Source organism: Triticum aestivum, chromosome 1A (assembly GCF_018294505.1).
Source record: "Triticum aestivum cultivar Chinese Spring chromosome 1A, IWGSC CS RefSeq v2.1, whole genome shotgun sequence".
NCBI classification, from domain to species: Eukaryota; Viridiplantae; Streptophyta; class Magnoliopsida; order Poales; family Poaceae; genus Triticum; species Triticum aestivum.
This window is the reverse complement of record NC_057794.1, coordinates 275,305,183-275,327,924: the sequence shown is the minus strand read 5'-3', so window position 1 is coordinate 275,327,924 and position 22,742 is coordinate 275,305,183. Positions and strand designations below refer to the sequence as shown.

Genomic DNA, 22,742 nt, shown 5'->3' with positions numbered 1-22,742 from the left:
GAGCGCCTTGCTGAAGAATGCGACCGGACGGCCCTCCTGCACCAGCACAGCCCCGACGCCCGTGTCACAGGCATCAGTCTCGATGGAGAACGGCTTGGCGAAATTGGGCAGGGCGAGCACTAGCGTCGTCGTCATCGCGATCTTGAGCCGTTCGAACGCCGCTTGCGCCTGCTCGCTCCAGGCGAAGCCTTTCTTCGTGAGGAGCTGCGTGAGGGGCTTGGCAATGATGCCGTAGTGCGGCACAAACTTCCTGTAGTAGCCGGTGAGCCCCAGGAACCCGCGCAGCTCGGTGGCGTTCGTTGGCATTGGCCACTGTTCCATGGCCTGCGTCTTGTCCTTGTCCGTGGCCACGCCCTCCTTGGAGATGACGTGCCCCAAGTAGTCGATGTGGTCATAGGCGAAACTTCACTTGCTCTCCTTGACGAACAGTTGATGCGCCCGCAACAACTCGAAGACGATCCGGAGGTGCTCGATGTGCTCTTCCATAGTTTCACTGAAGACAAGGATGTCGTCAAGAAAAATGATCACAAATTTGCGCACATACTTACTGAATATGGCGTTCATGAGGCATTGGAAAGTCGCCGGGGCGTTCATCGGGCCGAACGGCATGACCCTGAACTGGAAATGCCCGTGATGCGTTTTGAATGCGGTCTTGGCCTCGTCCTCTTCGCGCATACAAATTTGGTGGTACCTTGCGCGGAGGTCCAGCTTGGAGAAGACTGCTGCGCCCGCCAGTTCATCAAGGAGCTCGTCGACAATCAGGAGCGGGAACTTGTTTTTGATCGTGGCATCATTCAGGCGACGGTAGTCGACGCAAAACCTTCAGGTTCCGTCCTACTTCTTGACCAACAGGACCGGCGCGGCGTACAGACTGACGCTGTGCGTGATGATGCCAGCGTCGAGCATTTCTTTGACCTGGCGCTCGATTTCGTCCTTCTGCAGCGGCGAGTAGCGGTACTGGCGAGTGTTGGCGGGGACTGCGCCTTCCACCAATGTGACGGTGTGGTCATACTGGCGATGGGGTGGCAGGCCCTGAGGGGCGGCGAAGACGTCGGCGGATTCCTCCAGGAGATCGGCGAGGGGCGTCTGTCTGGCGCATTTGCGCCGTGGAGGCGGTGCGCGCCCGCATGTGTCCACCATGGCCATGGCCCAGACGTCGTTGCCCGCGATCATCTTGCGCAGCTCATCGGGTTTGATCGCCTTAAGGGTGGTGGACGCCTTGGTGGGCGCGCCTCGGAGCGTCACCTCTTCGCCATCGTGTGTGAACTTGACCCACTTGTCTTGCCAGTGGCATGTCATGGGGCTGTGCTGGGCAAGACAGTCCATGCCCAGAATGCCATCGTACGCGCCAATGTCCAGCTCACGCATCGGGGTGGCGAACGTGTGCCCCTGCATCCACCACTTGAGCTCGGGGACGACGCGGTTGCAGGAGAGGCGGTCACCGTTGGCGACGCGCACGTCCACCCGCGGCATTTCTTCTGTCGCCAGCTCGAGGTGATCGATGAAGGACTTGTTGACGAAGCTATGCGAGCTGCCCGAATCAAGGACCAGCAGCATGACCTGGTTGCCCACCAGTGCGCGCAGGCGGATCGACGTCGCCGACTCGGTGCCGTCCAGCGCGTGCGACGAGAGGAGGCAGCACTCCGGAGCATCCCCAGCAGGAGCGGGCGGCTGTGCGACCGGTCCGGGGTCGTCGAGGAGTTGCAGCGCATGGATGGTGTCGTCGGAGAGCACCTCCCCGTGATCGCCGACACTGATGGTAAGCAGCTGGGCAGGCTGTGCGCACCTGTGCTCCCGCGAGTATCTGTCGCCGCACTTGAAGCATAATAGTCACGGAGCTGCCGCTCGCGCGCGTAGTCGTCCGTGGGGGCGCGGTTGGGCGCGGCCGCCCGGGGTTGTGGTGGAGCCGCCGCCGGTGGAGGTCGCCCCGATGGTGTGATGCGTGGGCGCGTGCGCGTCGAGCCCAGCTCCTCCTCTTGAATACGCGCCAACACCGATGCCCTGGTGATGCTTGAGGGCGCCTGCAGACGGACCGGGGCGCGTAGCTCATCCTTCAGGCCCAGGATGAACTGGGTGACGAAGAACTTAGTGTTGATGGACGGGTCGAGTGCGAGCAGGTGGTACATCTGCTCATCAAACGCCGTACGGTACTCGGCGACCGTGGTGGTCTGTCGGAGTTGAAGCAGCTTGTGCATGACCACCTCGAACTCGTCGGCACCGAACTCCTCGAGCACGGCCGACGTGAAGACCTCCCAGGTGATGCCGCGATGTGTTTGCCGAAATGCTTGCAGCCAGTGCGCTGCTTGGCCTTCGATATACAGCACCGCAGTGGCCACCCAGTTGTGTGGTGCGACCTTGTAGAGCTCGAAGTACGCCAGACAGCGATCCAGCCACAGGTATGGGGCGGAGCCATCGAACCGAGGGAAGTCGTGCTTCGGTGGCTTGTGGTAGTCGTTGCCGTAGTTGCCCGCTGTTGGGGAGGGCGCGGCAGCCGGGGCCACGAATCTGCCCTGTGGAGGCACCGGAATCAGCGGAGGTCGATGATCCCCGAGACGCGCGTGAGCGGTCGCCGGGCGGCCCTGTTCGGTGGCCACGCGCGGCAAGTGTGGGGGCGGCGGTGGCGGTGACGGTGGTGGTGGTTGGTGCAGCACGGTGGTGACCGACCCCGACGGCGTCGCCGGGCCTTCCACCGTCTTGCGAGTTGCGTCGACGTCGGCCTGCGTCAGATCGATCTGCCGGGCGAGGCCGCGCACATCCTGAGAGATTTGCGCGTTGAAGGCGGCCTGAATCTCGATCTGCTTGTCCTGGACTGCCTTCTGCTCGTCCATCTTGGCGAGGAGGGACTCGAGCATCTTGGTGATGTTGCTGTTTCCTTCGTCCATGGCGGCCAGAACCTGACGCGTCGCCGCCGAAGCTTTGGAGGGCGCCATCGCCGTGCATGGAGGAGATCGAACCCCGCGACGGATTTTGGGTGCGCTTGCCGAAGCAGCACACACCGGCGCGGTGGATGTTACCGATCTGCAACCAGCACGGTGGGGAGAAATTTTTCGGGGCGATTTGGCTCTGATTACCAACTGTAACTAACCGGAGAGGAGGGGGTCGGAAGTAGGTGAGGGAGAGCGAGAGAGAGACTTGGAGAGGAAGAAGGGGAAATGCTTCCCGAGGAAGGATTAGGTGAGTGACAGTCTGTTACATCGCATGCCTTGCCACAGGCGGCTGGTTGCCCTTTTATCATTCCCTCGCTCACACTCACGCACACTTTCAGCTGGCCCGATCCTTGCCACGTCACACTGGACAAGTGGCGGACAAGTGGCCAGGTGTGACATAGATAGTGGATGATCCAGTGAGGAGCCCAGTTGAATATGTGAAATAGATGTATTACATGTTCTGCCACCGTTAATTTTTTCTGACTTCAAGACGCTTTGCAGAAACATCAAAGAGTGATGATCTTTGAGTAGACACCTAGATATGACCCTACAGCCCCTCAAGAAAGAAGATATGGCCCTACATCCCCTTAAAAAAAGATACGACCCTACGGGGACTGAGAATTTTTCTATCCCTAACAAGTGATGCTGTAACCACTAATTGATAAATTGTAAACTAGATGTGTATGTAGTAGATTAAGTAAAAAAAGTGTGCATTATGATCAAAATTTCAAATAATCAACAAAGTACAATTAATAAGAGAAACCAAGATGCCCAAGGTTACTTCCATGCATGCTTATGCTTTCAGTGCTTAAAGAGGTCTTTCAAGGCTAATTGTATGTCGCCTTCAGAGTTGCTTGTGTTGTCAATAAACTCCTAGCATATTAGAACACATTTTCTCGGGCTTTGATGATTTATCTTACAGTAGACATTTGGTATATGTTTGTTGTATATATTTATAGAAATTCCTTCTATTCTACTAGAAAAATGGACGAGCGTGGCAACATAGCGCCTGGATGCTCTCTGAGAGATTATAGAGCACTAAAATTGTGATTTCGCAAGATGTGATTTCCGGAAAACAAATACTGCCATTCTTGTGTGGGAATCAATTATACTACTTAATTATTACTAATAATATTATATCACAATATATCTACCAATTTTGCTAGAGTAAAATGGCTATAATATCATTCCATCTATTATTAAGATTATAGCGTCAAACTAGACGGGCGCAGCAACGCGCGCCTTTAACGATCTAATAGTTATTTATGATAGGGTGCAGTTGTGTGGTTGGAAGGAAGTGTGTCTCTCTGTAAAAAAATGTTAGGCAGCAATCTTCCTCGTAGGTGTAGCAGTTTTAGGCAAACACTCCCAACTTTTCCAAACACGTACGCATGTACCAGAGGGTGACTGTGGTCAGCTTGGAGCAATCTCAGGTGAGAGCATGTCCTAGCAATCTTCCTGTACACACGCATTATCAGCTCGTACCATACACCAATTAAAGTAGTTGGACGTCTCTTTCAGAGACCTAGAGTACATATGCCCAACTACCCGTTGTACGGATAATGCTTCCGTGCCTTAAGCACCTGTCTTTGTATTTATAATATGTGAATTCAATTGGCTGGTACATATATCAGTTATTCAAAGACAGATATCTTTAAGGCACCGAAGCTACGTCCCCGTTGCATAAAGCCAACCACAGGTTCTGCGACACAACGGCCCCAAAGAAACCTGGCTAGTACACAAATTGACGAAAACAAAGTTATGGTCTGCATTTAGTCGATTGTCTTATGAGCAACTTTATTGAGGCGACCCATTTCGTCGATCGTCCTTCGTTTGGGTCAGCTTTAACAAAAAAGTCGTCCCAATGCACCGACCCAAACGAACACGCGTTCGCTTTTGTCCTCCTGTCGTCTCATTCCCGGTTCATTTTTGAGCCGGTTTTGTGTCGACGCGGACACAAGACCGACGCGCGCGCTCGCCCTCTCTTCTCTTCGGCCCCGCTGCGGTGGCACATTGGCCTTTTCCCATCCAACCGCACACCTTCACCCGCCTGTTTCATCGCCGATGCCGCCGGCCATTTTTTCCGATAAAAAAAAGGATACATAGATAGTTCTAGCATAGACAGATAAAAGATAAGATTAACTACTCATTGTTTTTCGACTCCGACTCAGTAATGTCCTCCTCCGACATCTGAATGTAGGCGTTAGCATACCACTCGTTCTCAGAGTCCCAGGACGATGCTTCTCCTAGCTTCAGGTTCAATTGAGCGTCCTGCTTCCGCGCACGCTTGTCCTCCCGATAGGCGGCTCGCTTCGTCCTCCTCGCCTCCCTCTCCGTCCTCCTTTGCTTGTAGAACTGACGCTCGTCGACGATGTCCTGCGGGAAGCGTTCGCACCACACCACCATGGCTTCCACGTCCATCTTGGCGATGGCGAGGCAACGCTGCCGCCTCCGGTGGTCACGACGATCCTTGTCGGTGAAAAGCCGCGGGAGAGGCGCGAGATCCTGCGCCCACTGGCTCGACACGTCGGGAAAATTCATCTCCCGGCGAGGCCTCAGGAGGCGTCATGCCGCCGCGTCGTGCGCGCGGGCCGCCTCCTCTGCGGTGTCGAAGGTGCCGAGAATGAGGCGTTTCTCGCCAAACCAGATCTCAGAGGACAAGGCGCCGGAGCGGCGCTCGCGGACTCCGCGAAAGCGCCCAGACGGCACATCGACATGGTGGCGCAGAGGCGACGAGGCTAGTGAGAGGGGGCGAGACGAGTGGGCGGTGGACAGAGTGTGGAGGGAGCGCCTTCTTAATAACGAGCGCCGGCGCGCAAACCTTTCCCGCGTGGTGGAGCGCCAAAACTAGCGCGCGCTAGGCCGACTTTTCCCTGCGCGTGCGAACCTTTCCCGCTCGCTAGAGCGCCAAAACCAGGGCGACAACATGGCCGCTGGCATGATCTATGCGCGCGGTCATGAAATGGATCGACGCGTTGGGCGCACTGCCGACCCAAATCTAAAAGAGGGCGGACGCAGGGCGGGCGGCCGACCCAAACGAACAAAAAGCGGACAATAGCGTCGTCTATTTGGGTCATCCCGTTGTAATTTCTCTAACTAGCCCCACCAAAAATTAAAGGTGGTCATAAAGGTAGAATATGTGTGTGCATTCATAAGATGAATGTATGCACATATATATGAGCGTTTGTATCTATAATATTAAAAAAACCAGTACATCAAAAATTAGCTCGGGTGCTGGGTTGGGCGCAGCGCATCATTTATTTTGCATTCATATTTCTTTCTACACACATAAAATGTGTCATTATTTATGTTGGTGTATTATTTTGTATTATCTCCGTTAATGTTAAAAATGATATTACATTTTGGGATGAAGGGAGTGGTTTATACTACCCTGTGGGAACCACACGTTTGCCATAGTATGCACAGTTGACGGCAACAAACAACGGCCGGTAGAACTAACGGACGTTGTAGTAAAATGTGTCCTTACTTTTTTTTTTTTTGCGGGTTAAATGTGTCCTTAACTTGGTTTACAACTTTTCCAGTTTGTGTATCATCGCGCTGCAAGTCATATTGAGGCCCTTTACATACAACTCGTCGATATGACTAGCCACCGAACATCTCAAATTACAGTATCATATACATAGATAAGTCACAGAAGAGTTCTAGATTAACCTTAACTCTACCGAAATATAGCACATGGGACCGCACCTCTCATGATCCTCATCTACATAATTTATTTCCGACAAACATACTTGAATCTTGTAGTACGGGACCGGCCGGTCCTAACTCCTATTTGTGATGATATCTCCCGTCATGATGGCACTCCGCTTTGGTGATAAAAGGGCGACGTGGGGATCCCGGTCATATCAAGCACTAGGAGTAGTCAATCTTTTGCTTTGCCTGAATTAGATTAGCTCGGAGGCTTACTTCCTGAACCTGCAAATATAGATCCAAGAGTGTTCGGTTGTGATCTAGGAATATGTGTGAGCCTTTTCAAATGGAAAATTGAAAAGAAGTACTAGCATACAAGGCTAACGAAAAAGCAAATGTGCACCACGCTGCATGCATGGATATGCACAACGCTAGTCATGCACTCACTCCCTTCTTTTAACACTAAAAATCTAAAATGCACACCCTTCTCTGCAATGAACTCATTAATTTTATGGTATGAACATTTTTTTACCACCGAAGGTGGCAATTATGTTTCACACTGCCTCTGGACTCTAGAAGTTTGTTCATACACATAAAAAAAAAAAATCTCCCAAACAGGCGTAAACAACTATCCACAAATAAAAGGTGTAACAACCATATTACTCTTATTGTAATAATTTGTTCATGGAAATGCAAAAAACTAGAAATTGTTATCTATGCCTCGCTCAATTGAGAAAACAAATTAAGACAACTTGACAAATTTATTCACACAGAACTAAGCAAAAATGTTCATCATCTTGCAACATTTTAGCAGTTTAGTGAGTTTTTTTTATAAAAGAAGGAGGACCCCCGGCCTCTGCATCTGAGCGATGCATACGGCCACTATATTAATTATGCTCACAAGACCTTAGAAAATCATACAACAGTAAGACTAAAGCCACCGTCTAAGCAACAACTGTCGCTACTCCTATCCAATTGATGAAGGGGCGCTGATAGTCTGTGCGTAATACCAAACAAACATCGCAGCCAAACCTAAACATCTAAGACCTGAGGTCCCAACCAGGACGCCTGTCAGGTATGGGGCACCTACCAGTCCGGCGCACTCCTCAACCAGGACGCCTGCCGGGTATAAGGCCGCCGCAGCCACCTGGCACCATTCCATCTTCAGTGTTGTACTGCTGCACCACCTTGCCCGGCCTCTCTGCCATCGACGCCACCACGACGCCTGATAGCGTCACCCTCCTGTGCGAGTTCCTCGCCACACATCGGGCGCCGAGCCTCCACCGCGCCACGCCCCGAGAAACGCCACCATTAATGTGCGGGATGAAACACCGCTCCACCAACTATTCCGTCCACTGGTCCCTCGAGCCCGTGTACACCTCCAAGAATGACGCCACAAGAGGGAAACGACGCAATAATGTCGCCGTCATCCGATCTACCGATCTAGGGTTTCCCCCGGAGGTAGCAGATAGTGGCCTGAAACTTCTCAATGGCGATGCCTTTAACAAGGGAACGACACCGAATAGTGCCGCCATCGCCGGCCTCGGCAGCAGCCATGAGCAGCTCTTCACCCAGATCTGTTCCAATGGCCTCCATCAAGCGTCTTGTGCACGAATCGTCCACCATCGCGGCCGCCGCCGCTGCCTGACCGGCCATGGCACCACCACGATACCTACAGCCGGTGCCACCACCAGCCCGCGTGCTGAGCCGCAGCACCGCGCCATACCAGATCCGGCGAACGGCACGCCGGCCGAGCCCGAATCTTGCCCCCACCATCTGCGCCAGCCGCGGCCCGTGAGGACCCATATTGGGCCCGCACGGGCGGCCAAGACCGCGACCGCACGCCCACGACGGAGCTCCCATCATGGCGACACCGTGCTGCGCGCCAGCGACCACCGCTGCCACGATCGAGTACGCCGCCGTGAAGACGAGCTCGGGACAGTCACCAGCTGCCTGAGATCTCCCCATCAAAACAGCAACCGACGAGGAGCACGAGCCCTGCCGCCGTCGGCTCCGCGCAAGCTTTGCCTGCCGGAGGCCACCGGCGACGGCGAGGGGGTGAATGGGATGGGTGGGGCGAGGAGAGGCTGGGCGGGTTCGCCGGCTGTGTCGCCCCGGGGAGGGAGCGGCGCGGGGGCAGATGGTCCAGAACATGGAATCTTGCATGGTTCTTAACGTGATGGCGATCATACCGTGGTTGAAAATGATGACTTGCTTAGATCTGGTTGCAGGTACTTGTGTTGCAGGGGTCTTCTCACAAGGTTTAGGGATGATAATACAGAGCTATGGAGATCAACATGTTTTACTGTTTGTTTTAGGTTGCTCTTTGTTATTTTAGTTATTTGTGCGTGTGTTACGTTGTACTTGAACTTTGTATTACTTTGTGATTTCAATAGAAGCATACTTCCTTAAAAAAACTTTGACTATAAATAAAAAATTATCTCATGGTTGAGAAATAACAAAACCACATATAAAAGACTGTAGTTTACCAATAAAAAAACCATCATGGCCCGCTCGGCTAACAAAATATCATGCGAAGACAACTTTTAGAAATTTGTTCATGAAGAAATAAAAATGTGGAGTGCCGCGTGGATCCAGTGTTGGATCCGAAAAGTAAGAATTTCTCGGACGATCGAGAATGGGCAAAACAACGATCAAACGGCTTTGTTGTGGTGGGACATAACCCAGCTTTGTTCTTGTGTGGGGCATAGCCCAGAGGCCAGAGCTCAAGAACGTGGACCATCTACCCACCTGGAGGTTAGTGACAATCTTGCACAGCCGCATGACCTCCTCGAGCCCTGCCAACTCCTCCTGCATTGTCCTCGCGAGCTCGTCGACATAGCTGCTGGTGACACTACCCTGAACGCGACCGGCGGCACACACAGAAGTTAGGGCCGAAACGACACGCAAAAGTCTCTCGGTTAGTCGTCCCTACTTGAAATTTGCACCGGCAAATACATGTAGGAACTGATGAATAAGTGCATGTACCGTGGCATAGAACATGTCAGCCCTGGCTTTGATCTCATCCACGGTGCGCGCGCAAGCAAGCATGGTTTCGTGCAACAGCTCCAGGTTGGCCTGCATTTTTGTAGTAGTAGCTTAACTTACCAACCGACCTGTCGTGCTGCCAGACACGCCAGGAAAAGTTAAAGATGTATATGCGTTACGTGAGAGAGTGCGTACTCGGGCGCCGTCGGATAATGGGAGGGAGGTGGAGGCGGCGGAGAGCACCCGGCCGAGGTCCGCCACAGCGTCTGAGTGCGGCCCGCCGAGCGTCTCCCATGCGGCGAGGAGGGGCAGCTGCGGGCGCAGGAGCCTGCCCAGCTTCACCTTTTGCCGCCACCGCTGCGCCACGATTCTCTTCGCCGTGTGAATGTTGCGCAGCTCGGCCACCCGCCGCCACACATACAGCAGCTTGCTCTGCATGCGGCCCGCCACGCGCATCAGAGAAAAATGACAGTGTAATCACATCACTAGCTACTACGTATGGTTAATGGTTGCACGTTGTGGTAGTAATATAAAGAAACTGCATGCATGCGTCGGCGTGGCTCACCTCGGCGGCGTGGGTGGCGCGAGTCATGGCCTTCTCCATCCGGGCGTTCGCGAGCCGCCACTGCATCAGCCGCGCGGTGAGCACGCGCGCCCGGTGCGCCACGTCCTCCTTAGGCGTCGCCGGCGTCTTCCTCGGCACGCTCGGCCCTCTGCCGGCGCCCTCGGAAGGCGACGACTGCCCGGTGCTCCGCCTACGCCTCGTCTGCTGATCCCAGGCACCCCTCGCAGCGAAGCCCGGCTCGGGTGACGACCGGCACGGGGACATCACCACAGTGTCCGCGCTGCGTCGTCGCATCGTGCCCGCCGCGTCGACGACGCCGGCGCTGGGCTTCCTGTAACCGAAGGATGCTGCCTTGCGGAGAGAGCGCACGAAGTTGGCGGTCGAGAAGGCCGGGGCCGCGCGGGAGGCCGAGCTGGGGCTGCGTGCTAGGCGGTGAGGTGACGCCATTGGGTGTCGCGTGGTGCTGTCACCGTTGGACTCCATGGACGACGATAATACGATCAAGGACAAGACAAAATTAATATATAGATGGAGAAAGCAACGAGGTGCCGGCGGCAAAACGGGGTTCAGAGTCCTGAATTGAGAGCTGCAACGCACATGCCGGTTCCCCTTGTTGTCGGATTAGCTACATTGGGGTCATTTCAAGGGATGCATGCTAGCTACTCCTTCTGTTTCAAATTACTCATCGCAAGTATGGATGTATCTAGACGGAGGAAGTAGTACGGTAGTACGTACTACACACTTTATTAGGACGACAGATGGCTGATGTATAGTTGGTGTCTATTCTATTGTTTGGCTTAGAGCATCGGCGGTGTATAGAGGCCACACTTCCTCTAAGGTGGCCCAATGGCAACCTCTTGGACTCTTTGGTTGTTCCTGTTGTGTCTCCGGCAAAGGCGGAATCAGGATTTCGCAAAGCCTAGGCCTAAAACTAACTGACTAAATATAACGTCAAATACCACATACATCAATGTGCATTATAAGTATGCCATAAAATCACATTCAAAACAAAATATAAATTCATTATAATCAAGAGAGGAAATTCCATAAAACAAATAGTTTAACAAAGTGCATCGTTACAAACATGGTTGAGTACCAAATTAGTGAGGACTTACTTAACTCACGGCCATTGTTTCTTCACCAGCAATAGTAGACGGACCTGAATCTGCAAACATAAAATCAAGGATTTCAAATCAAGACACTGGACATAGACTAAATCAATTGTTCATATGAAAGTTTGCAAAAAAAAAACATATCATACCATTAACACGAGGTAGTAGCCTCTTGCGTTTCCTCATTTTTTGATAGCACTGTATAATCTTAATATCATCAATTCTTGCAAATACATCACACTCGATATAGCACACCAAACGGCGATTCATTCATTCATCGTTCGTCTTGTTTCGCAGATCAGTTTTACTGGTACTGATTGGATGTTGTTGGCTGAAGGCTGACTGGATGTTGACTGAAAGAAAGATTCAATTGTCCGGGTCCTCCTCTTCATCTTGTATTTCTAATTTGCTGACAACAAATGAAATAAAATTGACTAAGTAAATATATAACTCACTGAGTTTGGCTGATATGAAGGAATTAGGGAAAACAAAATTACATGATACAAATTACACATTACAGATTACCTGTTCGGCACAGTGGGTGTTGCGTTGGCCTGAGTGCGTGCACTGCAGTTCAAAATCGGATGGAGAAGACCAGAAGAAAAAGAGGAGGACGGATTATCATTTGTCAGGACGCCGGACCCGGCGGCCGGCGGGGAATCACCAATTGTCGGTTGACGAGGGCGGCGGCGCAGCGCTTGGGGCCTTGAGCTCTCCGTTCGAGCGACGCGAGGGTTTCTTTGTTGCCGCGATCAGGCGAGAGATGTTTTTTCTCTTTCTTGATTGACTTGATTGACGAACGACCACGCTACAAATCAGAGATCGAAGCGTCAACCGTGTACTACGCGATTAGTTTTCTATTCTGATCGATCGATTGAGTTGACGATCGATTGAGTTTGGCTAATGGGCTTGTACATCAATACCATATTCTGATTTTTTTTCCTAGTATGCATATAGATGCTAGTTGGGCCACGCCTGGAGCTACAACCCCAGTTGCCCCAGGCCTAGTTTCGCCCCTGGTCTCCGATGGCTGAGCTCCATGTTGGTGCTGCGGATGGGGCGCAAGCAAACCCCTATGGTGGCTTCTCTTCTTGTGCTAGACCTTGCCAGTCGCCGTCAGTTGCGTCGGCTGCCACTGGGAGCAAGGCCATTATCGAGGTTGTGGCTCTACTATTGCTACTTATTTCCGAGCTTCAAGAGTTATGTGTGTAAAAATTATAGAATGGCCAGATATCTTGTTGTATTTGAAGGAAATATGCCCTAGAGGCAATAATAAAGTTATTATTTATTTCCTTATATCATGATAAATGTTTATTATTCATGCTAGAATTGTATTAACCGGAATAATACATGTGTGAATACATAGACAAACTTAGTGTCACTAGTATGCCTCTACTTGACTAGCTCGTTAATCAAAGATGGTTATGTTTCCTAACCATGAACAAGGTGTTGTTATTTGATTAACGAGGTCACATCATTAGTTGAATGATCTGATTGACATGACCCATTTCATTAGCTTAGCACCCGATCGTTTAGTATGTTGCTATTGCTTTCTTCATGACTTATACATGTTCCTATGACTATGAGATTATGCAACTCCCGTTTGCCGGAGGAACACTTTGGGTGCTACCAAACGTCACAACGTAACTGGGTGATTATAAAGGAGCATTACAGGTGTCTCCAAAGGTACATGTTGGGTTGGCGTATTTCGAGATTAGGATTTGTCACTCCGATTATCGGAGAGGTATCTCTGGGCTCTCTCGGTAATGCACATCACATAAGCCTTGCAAGCATTGCAACTAATGAGTCAGTTGCGGGATGATGTATTACGGAACGAGTAAAGAGACTTGCCGGTAACGAGATTGAACTAGGTATTGGATACCGACGATCGAATCTCGGGCAAGTAACATACCGATGACAAAGGGAACAACGTATGTTGTTATGCGGTCTGACCGATAAAGATCTTCGTAGAATATGTAGGAGCCAATATGGGCATCCAGGTCCCGCTATTGGTTATTGACCGGAGACGTGTCTCAGTCATGTCTACATTTTTCTCGAACCTTAGGGTCCGCACGCTTAACGTTACGATGACAGTTATTATGAGTTTATGCATTTTGATGTACCGAAGTTAAGTCGGAGTCCCGGATGTGATCACGGACATGACGAGGAGTCTCGAAATGGTCGAGACATAAAGATTGATATATTGGAAGCCTATATTTGAACATCGGAAGTGTTCCGGGTGAAATCGGGATTTTACAGGAGTACTGGGAGGTTACCGGAACCCCCCGGGAGCCATATGGGCCTTAATGGGCTTTAGTGGAAAGGAGAAAAGGACAGCCCAAGGTGGCCACGCGCCTCCCCCCTCCCCTAGTCCTATTAGGACTAGGAGAGGTGGTCGGGCCCCCTCTCTCTCTTTTCCCCTCGGGGAATCCTAGTCCAACTAGGATTGGGGGGGGAGTCCTACTCCCGGTAGGAGTAGGACTCCTCCTGCGCCCTCCTCCTGGCCGACGGCCCCCTCCCCCTTGGCTCCTTTATATACGGAGGCAGGGGGCACCTCTAGACACACAAGTTGATCCTTGAGATCATTCCTTAGCCGTGTGCGGTGCCCCCTGCCACCATATTCCACCTCGATCATATTGTAGCGGTGCTTAGGCGAAGCCCTGCGGCGGTAGAACATCAAGATCGTCACCACGCCGTCGTGCCGACGGAACTCCTCCCCGACGCTTTGCTGGATCGGAGCCCGGGGATCGTCATCGAGCTGAACGTGTGCCAAGAACTCGGAGGTGCCGGAGTAACGGTGCTTGGATTGGTCGGATCGAGAAGACGTACGACTACTTCCTCTATGTTGTGTCAACGCTTCCGCAGTCGGTCTGCGTGGGTACGTAGATCATACTCTCCCCTCTCGTTGCTATGCATCACCATGATCTTGCGTGTGCATAGGAAATTTTTTGAAATTACTACGTTCCCCAACAGTGGCATCCGAGCCTAGGTTTTATGGTTTGATGTTATATGCACGAGTAGAACACAAGTGAGTTGTGGGCGATATAAGTCATACTGCCTACCAACATGTCATACTTTGGTTCGGCGGCATTGTTGGACGAGACGACCCGGACCAACATTACGCGTACGCTTACGCGAGACCGGTTCCCCCGACGTGCTTTGCACATAGGTGGCTTGTGGGCGACTGTCTCTCCAACTTTAGTTGAACCGAGTGTGGCTACGCCCGGTCCTTGCGAAGGTTAAAACGGAGTCTATTTGACAAACTATCATTGTGGTTTTGATGCGTAGGTGAGATTGGTTCTTACTTAAGCCCGTAGCAGCCACGTAAAACTTGCAACAACAAAGTAGAGGACGTCTAACTTGTTTTTGCAGGGCATGTTGTGATGTGATATGGCCAAGACATGATGCTAAATTTTATTGTATGAGATGATCATGTTTTGTAACCGAGTTATCGACAACTGGCAGGAGCCATATGGTTGTCGCTTTATTGTATGCAATGCAATCGCGATGTAATGCTTTACTTTATTACTAAGCGGTAGTGATAGTCGTAGAAGCATAAGATTGGCGAGACGACAACGATGCTACGATGGAGATCAAGGTGTCACGCCGGTGACAATGGTGATCATGACGGTGCTTCGGAGATGGAGATCACAGGCACAAGATGATGATGGCCATATCATATCACTTATATTGATTGCATGTGATGTTTATCTTTTATGCATCTTATCTTGCTTTGATTGACGGTAGCATTATAAGATGATCTCTCACTAAATTATCAAGAAGTGTTCTCCCTGAGTATGCACCGTTGCGAAAGTTCTTCGTGCTGAGGCACCACGTGATGATCGGGTGTGATAGGCTCTACGTTCAAATACAACGGGTGCAAAAAAGTTGCACACGCGGAATACTCAGGTTATACTTGACGAGCCAAGCATATACAGATATGGCCTCGGAACACGGAGACCGAAAGGTCGAGCGTGAATCATATAGTAGATATGATCAACATAGTGATGTTCACCAATGAAACTACTCCATCTCACGTGATGATCGGACATGGTTTAGTTGATTTGGATCACGTGATCACTTAGAGGATTAGAGGGATGTCTATCTAAGTGGGAGTTCTTAAGTAATATGATTAAATTGAACTTTAATTTATCATGAACTTAGTCCTGGTAGTATTTTGCAAATCATGTTGTAGATCAATAGCTCGCGTTGTTGCTTCCCTGTGTTTATTTTGATATGTTCCTAGAGAAAATTGTGTTGAAAGATGTTAGTAGCAAAGATGGGGATTGGATCCGTGGTCTGAGGTTTATCCTCATTGCTGCACAGAAGAATTATGTCCTTGATGCACCGCTAGGTGACGGACCTATTGCAAGAGCAGATGCGGACGTTATGAACGTTTGGCTAGCTCAATATGATGACTACTTGATAGTTTAGTGCACCATGCTTAATGGCTTAGAATCGGGACTTCAAAGACGTTTTGAACGTCATGGAGCATATGAGATGTTCCAGGAGTTGAAGTTAATATTTCAAGCAAATACCCGAGTTGAGAGATATGAAAGTCTCCAACAAGTTCTATAGCTAAAAGATGGAGGAGAATCGCTCAACTAGTGAGCATGTGCCTAGATTGTCTGAGTGCATCAATTGCTTGAATCAAGCGGGAGTTAATCTTCCAGATAAGATAGTGATTGACAGAATTCTCTAGTCACCATCACCAAGTTAGAAGAACTTTGTGATGAACTATGATATGCAAGGGATAACGGAAACGATTCCCAAGCTCTTCGTAATGCGGAAATTAACGAAGGTAGAAATCGAGAAAAACATCAAGTGTTGATGGTAGACAAGACCACTAGTTTCAAGAAAAGGGCAGAGGGAAGAAGGGGAACTTCAAGAAGAACAGCAAGACTATTGAAGCTTATCAGCGAGAGTTTCTTGACTTGTCCCGCTATGCTGAAGAAGACATTGCAACTGATGCACGCAGACAGGAGAAGTTCCGTGATGGCCTTCAAGCTGACATCAAGCTCGCACTTCTAGTGCATGACTTTGCTGATTTCGCCACTCTGGTGAACAAAGCCATCAATGTCGAAACTGGTCTGCAGGAATACCAGAGCTCTCACAGGCGCAACTGTGACACGGGCTCATCTTCGGGCCCGTCTTCGCAGAAGCGCAAGATATGGATTCCCAACAGCATGTACCAGCCGAATGCACCTGCCCCAAGGCAGACCTATGCTGCACCTCGTCTACCTGCTCCTCCAACTAGGCATCCAAGACTTCCAGCTCCACCACTACAAGCTCCTGTTCCCACTCCTAATAATGGTCTGTGCTACAAGTGTGGTCAACCAGGTCACCTTGCCAGGAACTGCTATCAGAATCAGAATCAGAATCAACTGTCCCTTCCCGCAACTGGCCATGGAAGCAACCAGCCCCGCAACAACAGTGCCAAGTCTTATGGTCGTGTTCATGCCAATCACGTTGATCTCAACGAAGCTCAAGACCAGCCTGCTACTGTGATGGGTACACTCCTCGTAAATTCAGTACCAGCATCCGTTTTATTCGATTCAGGAGCATCACATTCATTCATGTCAGAAGATTTTTCATACAAGCATGACGTTAAATGTGAGGAGATGAACACTTCGGTATTGGTAAAAACCCCCGTGGGACAATGTCAAACCTCACTGGTTGGCATCGATGTCCCTGTGGAAATTGAAGGGCTGGAATTCTATGCCTCTCCCATTATCCTGAAGTCGTCTAACATCGACCTAATTCTGGGAATGGATTGGTTGAAAGCACATACTGCTTCTATAGTTTGCGCCACTAAGGTCGTCCATCTGCTACACCCTTCTGACGAAATAATAGCTTACCAAGCTAATCTAGTTCAGAACGCCGAGGCATGACTTTATGTCTTGAATGCGTTGAACGCTGCGCCACTCGAGGGCATTGAAAACATTCCCGTCGTTCCTGAATTCCAAGACGTTTTCTCAGAAGAACTTCCAGGGATTCCCCCTGCTAGAGCTGTCGAGTTCATCGTCGACTTGAAACCCGGTACCACCCCTATAGCTAAACGACCCTATAAGATGCCGCCGCATGAACTCATTGAGCTTAAGGAGGATATCGACAAATATCTTGTCAAAGGTTTCATTCGCCCAAGTTGCTCTCCTTGGGGAGCACCTTCTCTTTTTGTAAGGAAGAAGGATGGGACAAACCAATTGGTCCAAGACTACCGTCCTATAAACCAAGCTACCATTCAGAATAAATACCCTCTTCCTCGGATCAATGATCTTTATGATCAACTGGCTGGCTCATCAGTGTTCTCCAAACACGACTTGAGGTTGGGTTACCACCAGATCCGTGTTCATGAGGGGGACATCCCAAAAACCGCCTTCGTGACTCGGTATGGATCATACGAGTACACCGTCATGTCATTCGGCTTAACGAATGCTCCCGCCACCTTCTCTCGTCTGATGAACTATATATTCATGGATTACCTCGACAAGTTTGTCGTGGTTTATCTGGACGATATCCTTGTATTTTCCAAGAACGAAGAAGAACATGCTGCACATCTTCGTCTTGTGCTGGAAAAGCTTCGGGAGCATCAGCTGTATGCTAAGTATTCCAAGTGTGAATTCTGGCTCCCCGAAGTAACCTATCTTGGGCATGTCATCTCCAAGGATGGTATTGCCGTCAACCCTGAACGAGTTCAGGCTATTCTCGATAGGACTCCTCCGAAGAATGTGAAGCAAGTCTGAAGTTTCCTCGGTCTCGCCAGCTACTGCCGTCGATTCGTCGAGAACTTCTCCAAGATTGCCAGGCCCCTGACTAATCTTTTGCATAAGGGTGTCAAGTTTGACTGGACAGACAAGTGTCAGGAAAGTTTCCAGGCGCTCAAAGACAAGTTGACTTCTGCCCCCGTGCTTGCTCCACCTGATACTAAGAAGGACTTTGTCATTTACTGCGACGCTTCCCGTCATGGATTAGGCTGTGTCCTAATGCAGGAGCGCAGAGTGATTGCTTATTCCTCTCGTCAAGTGTGCCCTCACGAAGAAAACTACCTAGTTCACGACCTCGAGCTTGCTGCTGTCATTCATGCACTGAAGCAGTGGCGGCACTACCTTCTCGGTAATCGTTGCGAGATCTTCACTGATCACCAAAGTCTGAAGTATCTGTTTACTCAGCCAGATCTGAACCTCCGTCAGCAAAGATGGATGGAGACTGTTGCAGACTTTGACGTGGGTATATCATATACCCCCGGCAAGGCTAATGTAATGGCTGATGCCTTGAGCCGCAAGTCTTACTGCAACCACCTCCAGGTTCACAAAGTTCAGCCCTCGCTTGTCGAAGAATTTACAAAGCTGAACCTCCATATTGTTCCTCCTGGAGCACTCGCCCCCCTCCCCCGGAGTTCCGCAAGATGAATCTTCTTGTTGTTACTAAGGGTTCTCTAAATACCCTGGCTGTCATACCATATCTCGTAGCTGGTATAAAGACTATTCAAGGTTATGACTCTGAAGTCCATAAGATTAAACACCATCTAGCAGATCTTCACTATCGCCGACGATGGCGCCTTGTATTTCAAAGGCCGCCTAGTGGTACCATGTCCGAAGAAAGACCTGGATAAGACTAAAAGGGTTATGAAAGAAGCCCATGATACGCCTCTGTCCATCCATCCTGGTAGTACAAAGATGTACCAGGATATTCGTCAAAGATTCTGGTGGTCTAATATGAAGCAGGACATTGCTCGTTATGTTGCTGAGTGTGACATTTGTCGCCGAATCAAAGCAAAGCATCAAAGGCCTGCTGGAACTCTACAACCTACCTCTATTCCTGAATGGAAATGGGACCATGTTGAAATGGACTTCGTCACTGGATTTCCCAAATCGCAGAAAGGTAATGATGCTATTCTTGTCGTCATTGACCGGCTTTCCAAAGTTGCCCATTTTCTGGCGGTCAAAGAGACAATCACTGCTAGTCAGCTTGCTAATCTCTACATGTCCAGAATTGTTTCACTTCACGGTATTCCACTGGTTATCAGTTCGGACTGTGGCAGCTTATTCACTTCTAGATTCTGGGCAAGTTTCCAAGAAGCTATGGGGACTCACTTATCTTTCAGTACTGCGTTTCATCCATAGTCACAAGGGAAAGTTGAACGTGTCAACCAAGTTCTCGAAGACATGCTTCGAGCTTGTGTAATCTCATTCGGCAAGAAATGGGAGGAATCTCTTCCATATGCCGAGTTCTCTTATAATAATAGCTATCAAGCTAGTCTGAAGATGTCCCCCTTCGAAGTGCTATATGGACGAAAGTGTCGAACCCCTCTGAACTGGTCAGAAACTGGGGAACGTCCACTCTTCGGTCCGGATATTATCCAATAGGCCGAAGAACAAGTTCGCATTATTCGCAAGAATCTCAAGACTGCTCAGTCACGTCAGAAAAGTCAGTATGACTGTCATCACTAAGACATGGTCTATCAACCTGGCGAAAAGGCTTATCTTCGAGTTACACCAATGAAGGGTGCACACCGCTTCGGGATCAAAGGAAAGTTAGCTCCCCGCTATATTGGTCCTTTCACTATTCTCGAAAGGCGTGGAAAAGTGGCATATCAACTGGAGCTTCCGCCGAACCTTTCTCAGGTTCACGATGTGTTCCACGTGTCACAACTCCGACGCTGCTTCAAGGACCCAATCCGAGCAGTGGATCATGAAGTGCTTGAATTGCAACAAGACCTCTCCTATAAAGAGCATCCGGTCCGCATTCTCGACCAAGCAGAACGCCGCACACGTCAGAAGGTGATCAAGTTCCTCAAGGTCCAGTGGTCGAATCACTCTGAAGACGAAGCCACCTGGGAACGCGAGGATCGTCTTCGTGAGGAATACCCCGCACTGTTTCCTTCTACCTCCTAAATCTCGGGACGAGATTTCTTGTAGTGGAGGAGATTTGTAACACCCGGATAATCTTGCTACAGTAATCCCACGCTAATCATGCCATGTCATCCCGATTACTATTGCTAAACGTCCGTTAGTTCAAACCGCGTCAAATTCAAATTTAAAATTAATGTCGGCAATAAAAGTTTTCAAAAATTGAAACAAAAATGTTCGGTGGTTGCCAAATATTACAAAGGTAATTATGGTGCAGCAAACACATTTTTATAAAATGTCTAAATAATTTAAAATGTTTAAAAACAGAAATGCAAATAGATAAAAACAAAACAGAAAAAAAGAGAAACCCCCCTGGGCCGTGGCCCAACTGGGCCAACCCAACTGGCCCAGCCGGCCACCCCACCAGGCCGGCCCAACCACTCCCTCTCCCCATAACTCCCCACTCCCCCTGTAACCCTAACCGCCCACTCCCCACTCGCCCCCCACTCGCTCCCCCCTCCTCCCCGATCCAGATCGGATCGAGGGAACGCCCCCCCCCCCCCGACGCCGTGCCCTTCGCCGCCGAACACCATCGCCTCCCTGTCTCCTTCCCACGCCGGACCGCCTCCCTCGCCGGCCTGCTTCCCTCTACGCCATCGTCCCCATCACCCCCTCGACCCCCGCTGCCCGGACCCCTACGCACCCCGGTGAGGCCCTCGGCCTCCTTTCCTCTCGCAACCGCGCGCACCCCGCGCCTCACGCGCCCGGTCGCGCTCCGTCGCCCCCGCGCAAGTCCTGGACGCCCCCGTCCCCTAACCGTCTCCCTCACCGCCTACGCTCGCCGTGCCTGGACCGGCGCCCCGTTCGCCCCTGCCGTCCCGGCCAACCACCGCGCTCACCGCGGCCCCCGCACTGGCCATTGCCCCGCGCGCCTCTGCCCTCGCGCCGCCCTGCGCCCAGCGCCCAGCACCCGCAGCCGCCCGCGGCCTCGCCCCCTGCCGGCGCCCACGTACCTGGCCGCCTGCGTGCGCGCCAGGCCGAGCCCCCTCCACCCCGCGACCACCCCTGCCCGCTCGCGCCGTGGCCGTCGCCCCCGCGGCTGTGTCCGGTGCCCGCGCCCCTGGATTCCCGCAGTCGCCGCGGCCCGACCTCGCCCCACGCCCCTCCCTGCCTCGCCGCCGGCGGCCGGGCTGGCCCCGTCGCGCCGCTGGTCTCGCCCGAGGCCAGCGCCCGGGTTGGCCCCTGTCGGGCGCCCCTGCGCCCGTTACCAGTAGCGCCCGTTCCGGTTTGGCCCCCTGGGGCCTATGACAGATGGGCCCCATGCCCAGAATGTTTTAATAAAAAAGAAGAATTAAAATAATAATAATAAAAATAATTAAATAAATAATAATTATTAAATTAATTAATTAATTAATTAAAGAATTGATTAAATTAAATTAATTAATCTTGATTAGATTAACCTAATTACTAGTTAACTTAATTAACCCCTGATTAGCCTAATCAGTCAATGACATGGGGGACCCACACATAGTTGACCCAGTCAACTGCATAGTTGACTGCTGACATCACTCTGATTTCATGCCTACGTCATCACACACTGTTTTGGATAATGTTGGAATTAAATATATAATTAAAATGAGAAAATGATTTAAATCTTTAGAAAATCATATCTTTTAATCTGTAATTCGGATGAAAATACTTTGTACATGAAAGTTGCTCAGAACGACGAGACGAATTCAAATACGCAGCCCGTTCATCCGCCACGCATCCCTAGCATAGCAAACACGCAACTTTCCCCCTCCGGCTCCTTTGTCCGAAAACTTGAAACACCGGGAATACTTTCCCGGATGTTTCCCTCTTCACCGGTACCACCTCGTACCGCGTTAGGGCGCACCTAGCATCACGTTTTGTCATGTCATGCATCGTCATGCATTTGTTTGCATTATATTTATTGTTTCTTCCCCCTCTTCTCTCGCTAGACATCGAGACCGACGCCGCTGCTACCCAGTACGACTACGGTGTTGACAACCCGTCTCTCTTTCCAGAGCAACCAGGCAAGCCCCCCCTTTTGATCACCAGATATCGCCTACTCTTCTCTATACTGCTTGCATTAGAGTAGTGTAGCATGTTACTGCTTTCCGTTATTCCTATCCTGATGCATAGCCTGTCCTTGCTACTACTGTTGTTACCTTTACCTGCTATCCTACATGCTTAGTTTAGGATGCTAGTATTCCATCTGTGGCCCTACATTCTTGTCCGTCTGTTGTGCTATACTATCGGGCCGTGATCACTCGGGAGGTGATCACGGGTATATACTATATACTTATACATGACACATGTGGTGACTAAAGTCGGGTCCGCTCGTTGAGTACCCGCAAGTGATTCTGATGAGGGGGCTGAAAGGACAGGTGGCTCCATCCCGGTAGAGGTGGGCCTGGGTTCCCGACGGCCCCCGACTGTTACTTTGAGGCGGAGCGACAGGGCAGGTTGAGACCACCTAGGAGAGAGGTGGGCCTGGCCCTGGTCGGCGTTCGCAAATACTTAACACGTTTAACAAGATCTTGGTATTTGATCTGAGTCTGGCTACTGGCCTATACGCACTAACCATCTACGCGGGGACAGTTATGGGCACTCGACGTCGTGGTATCAG

General features: G+C 50.7%; 1 protein-coding gene across 1 annotated transcript; it reads right to left on the bottom strand.

The window, feature by feature from the left end:
• Nucleotides 1–6,541: 6,541 nt before the first annotated feature.
• LOC123118471 (QWRF motif-containing protein 7-like) lies at nucleotides 6,542–10,601 on the bottom strand. Its single transcript, XM_044538608.1, has 5 exons — nucleotides 10,132–10,601; nucleotides 9,762–9,998; nucleotides 9,567–9,656; nucleotides 9,330–9,437; nucleotides 6,542–6,863 (listed from the first exon to the last, which is right to left on the bottom strand). Exons 1-5 carry the CDS (start codon nucleotides 10,576–10,578, stop codon nucleotides 6,801–6,803), a joined length of 945 nt encoding a protein of 314 aa, XP_044394543.1. The 5' UTR covers nucleotides 10,579–10,601; the 3' UTR covers nucleotides 6,542–6,800.
• Nucleotides 10,602–22,742: the final 12,141 nt, after the last annotated feature.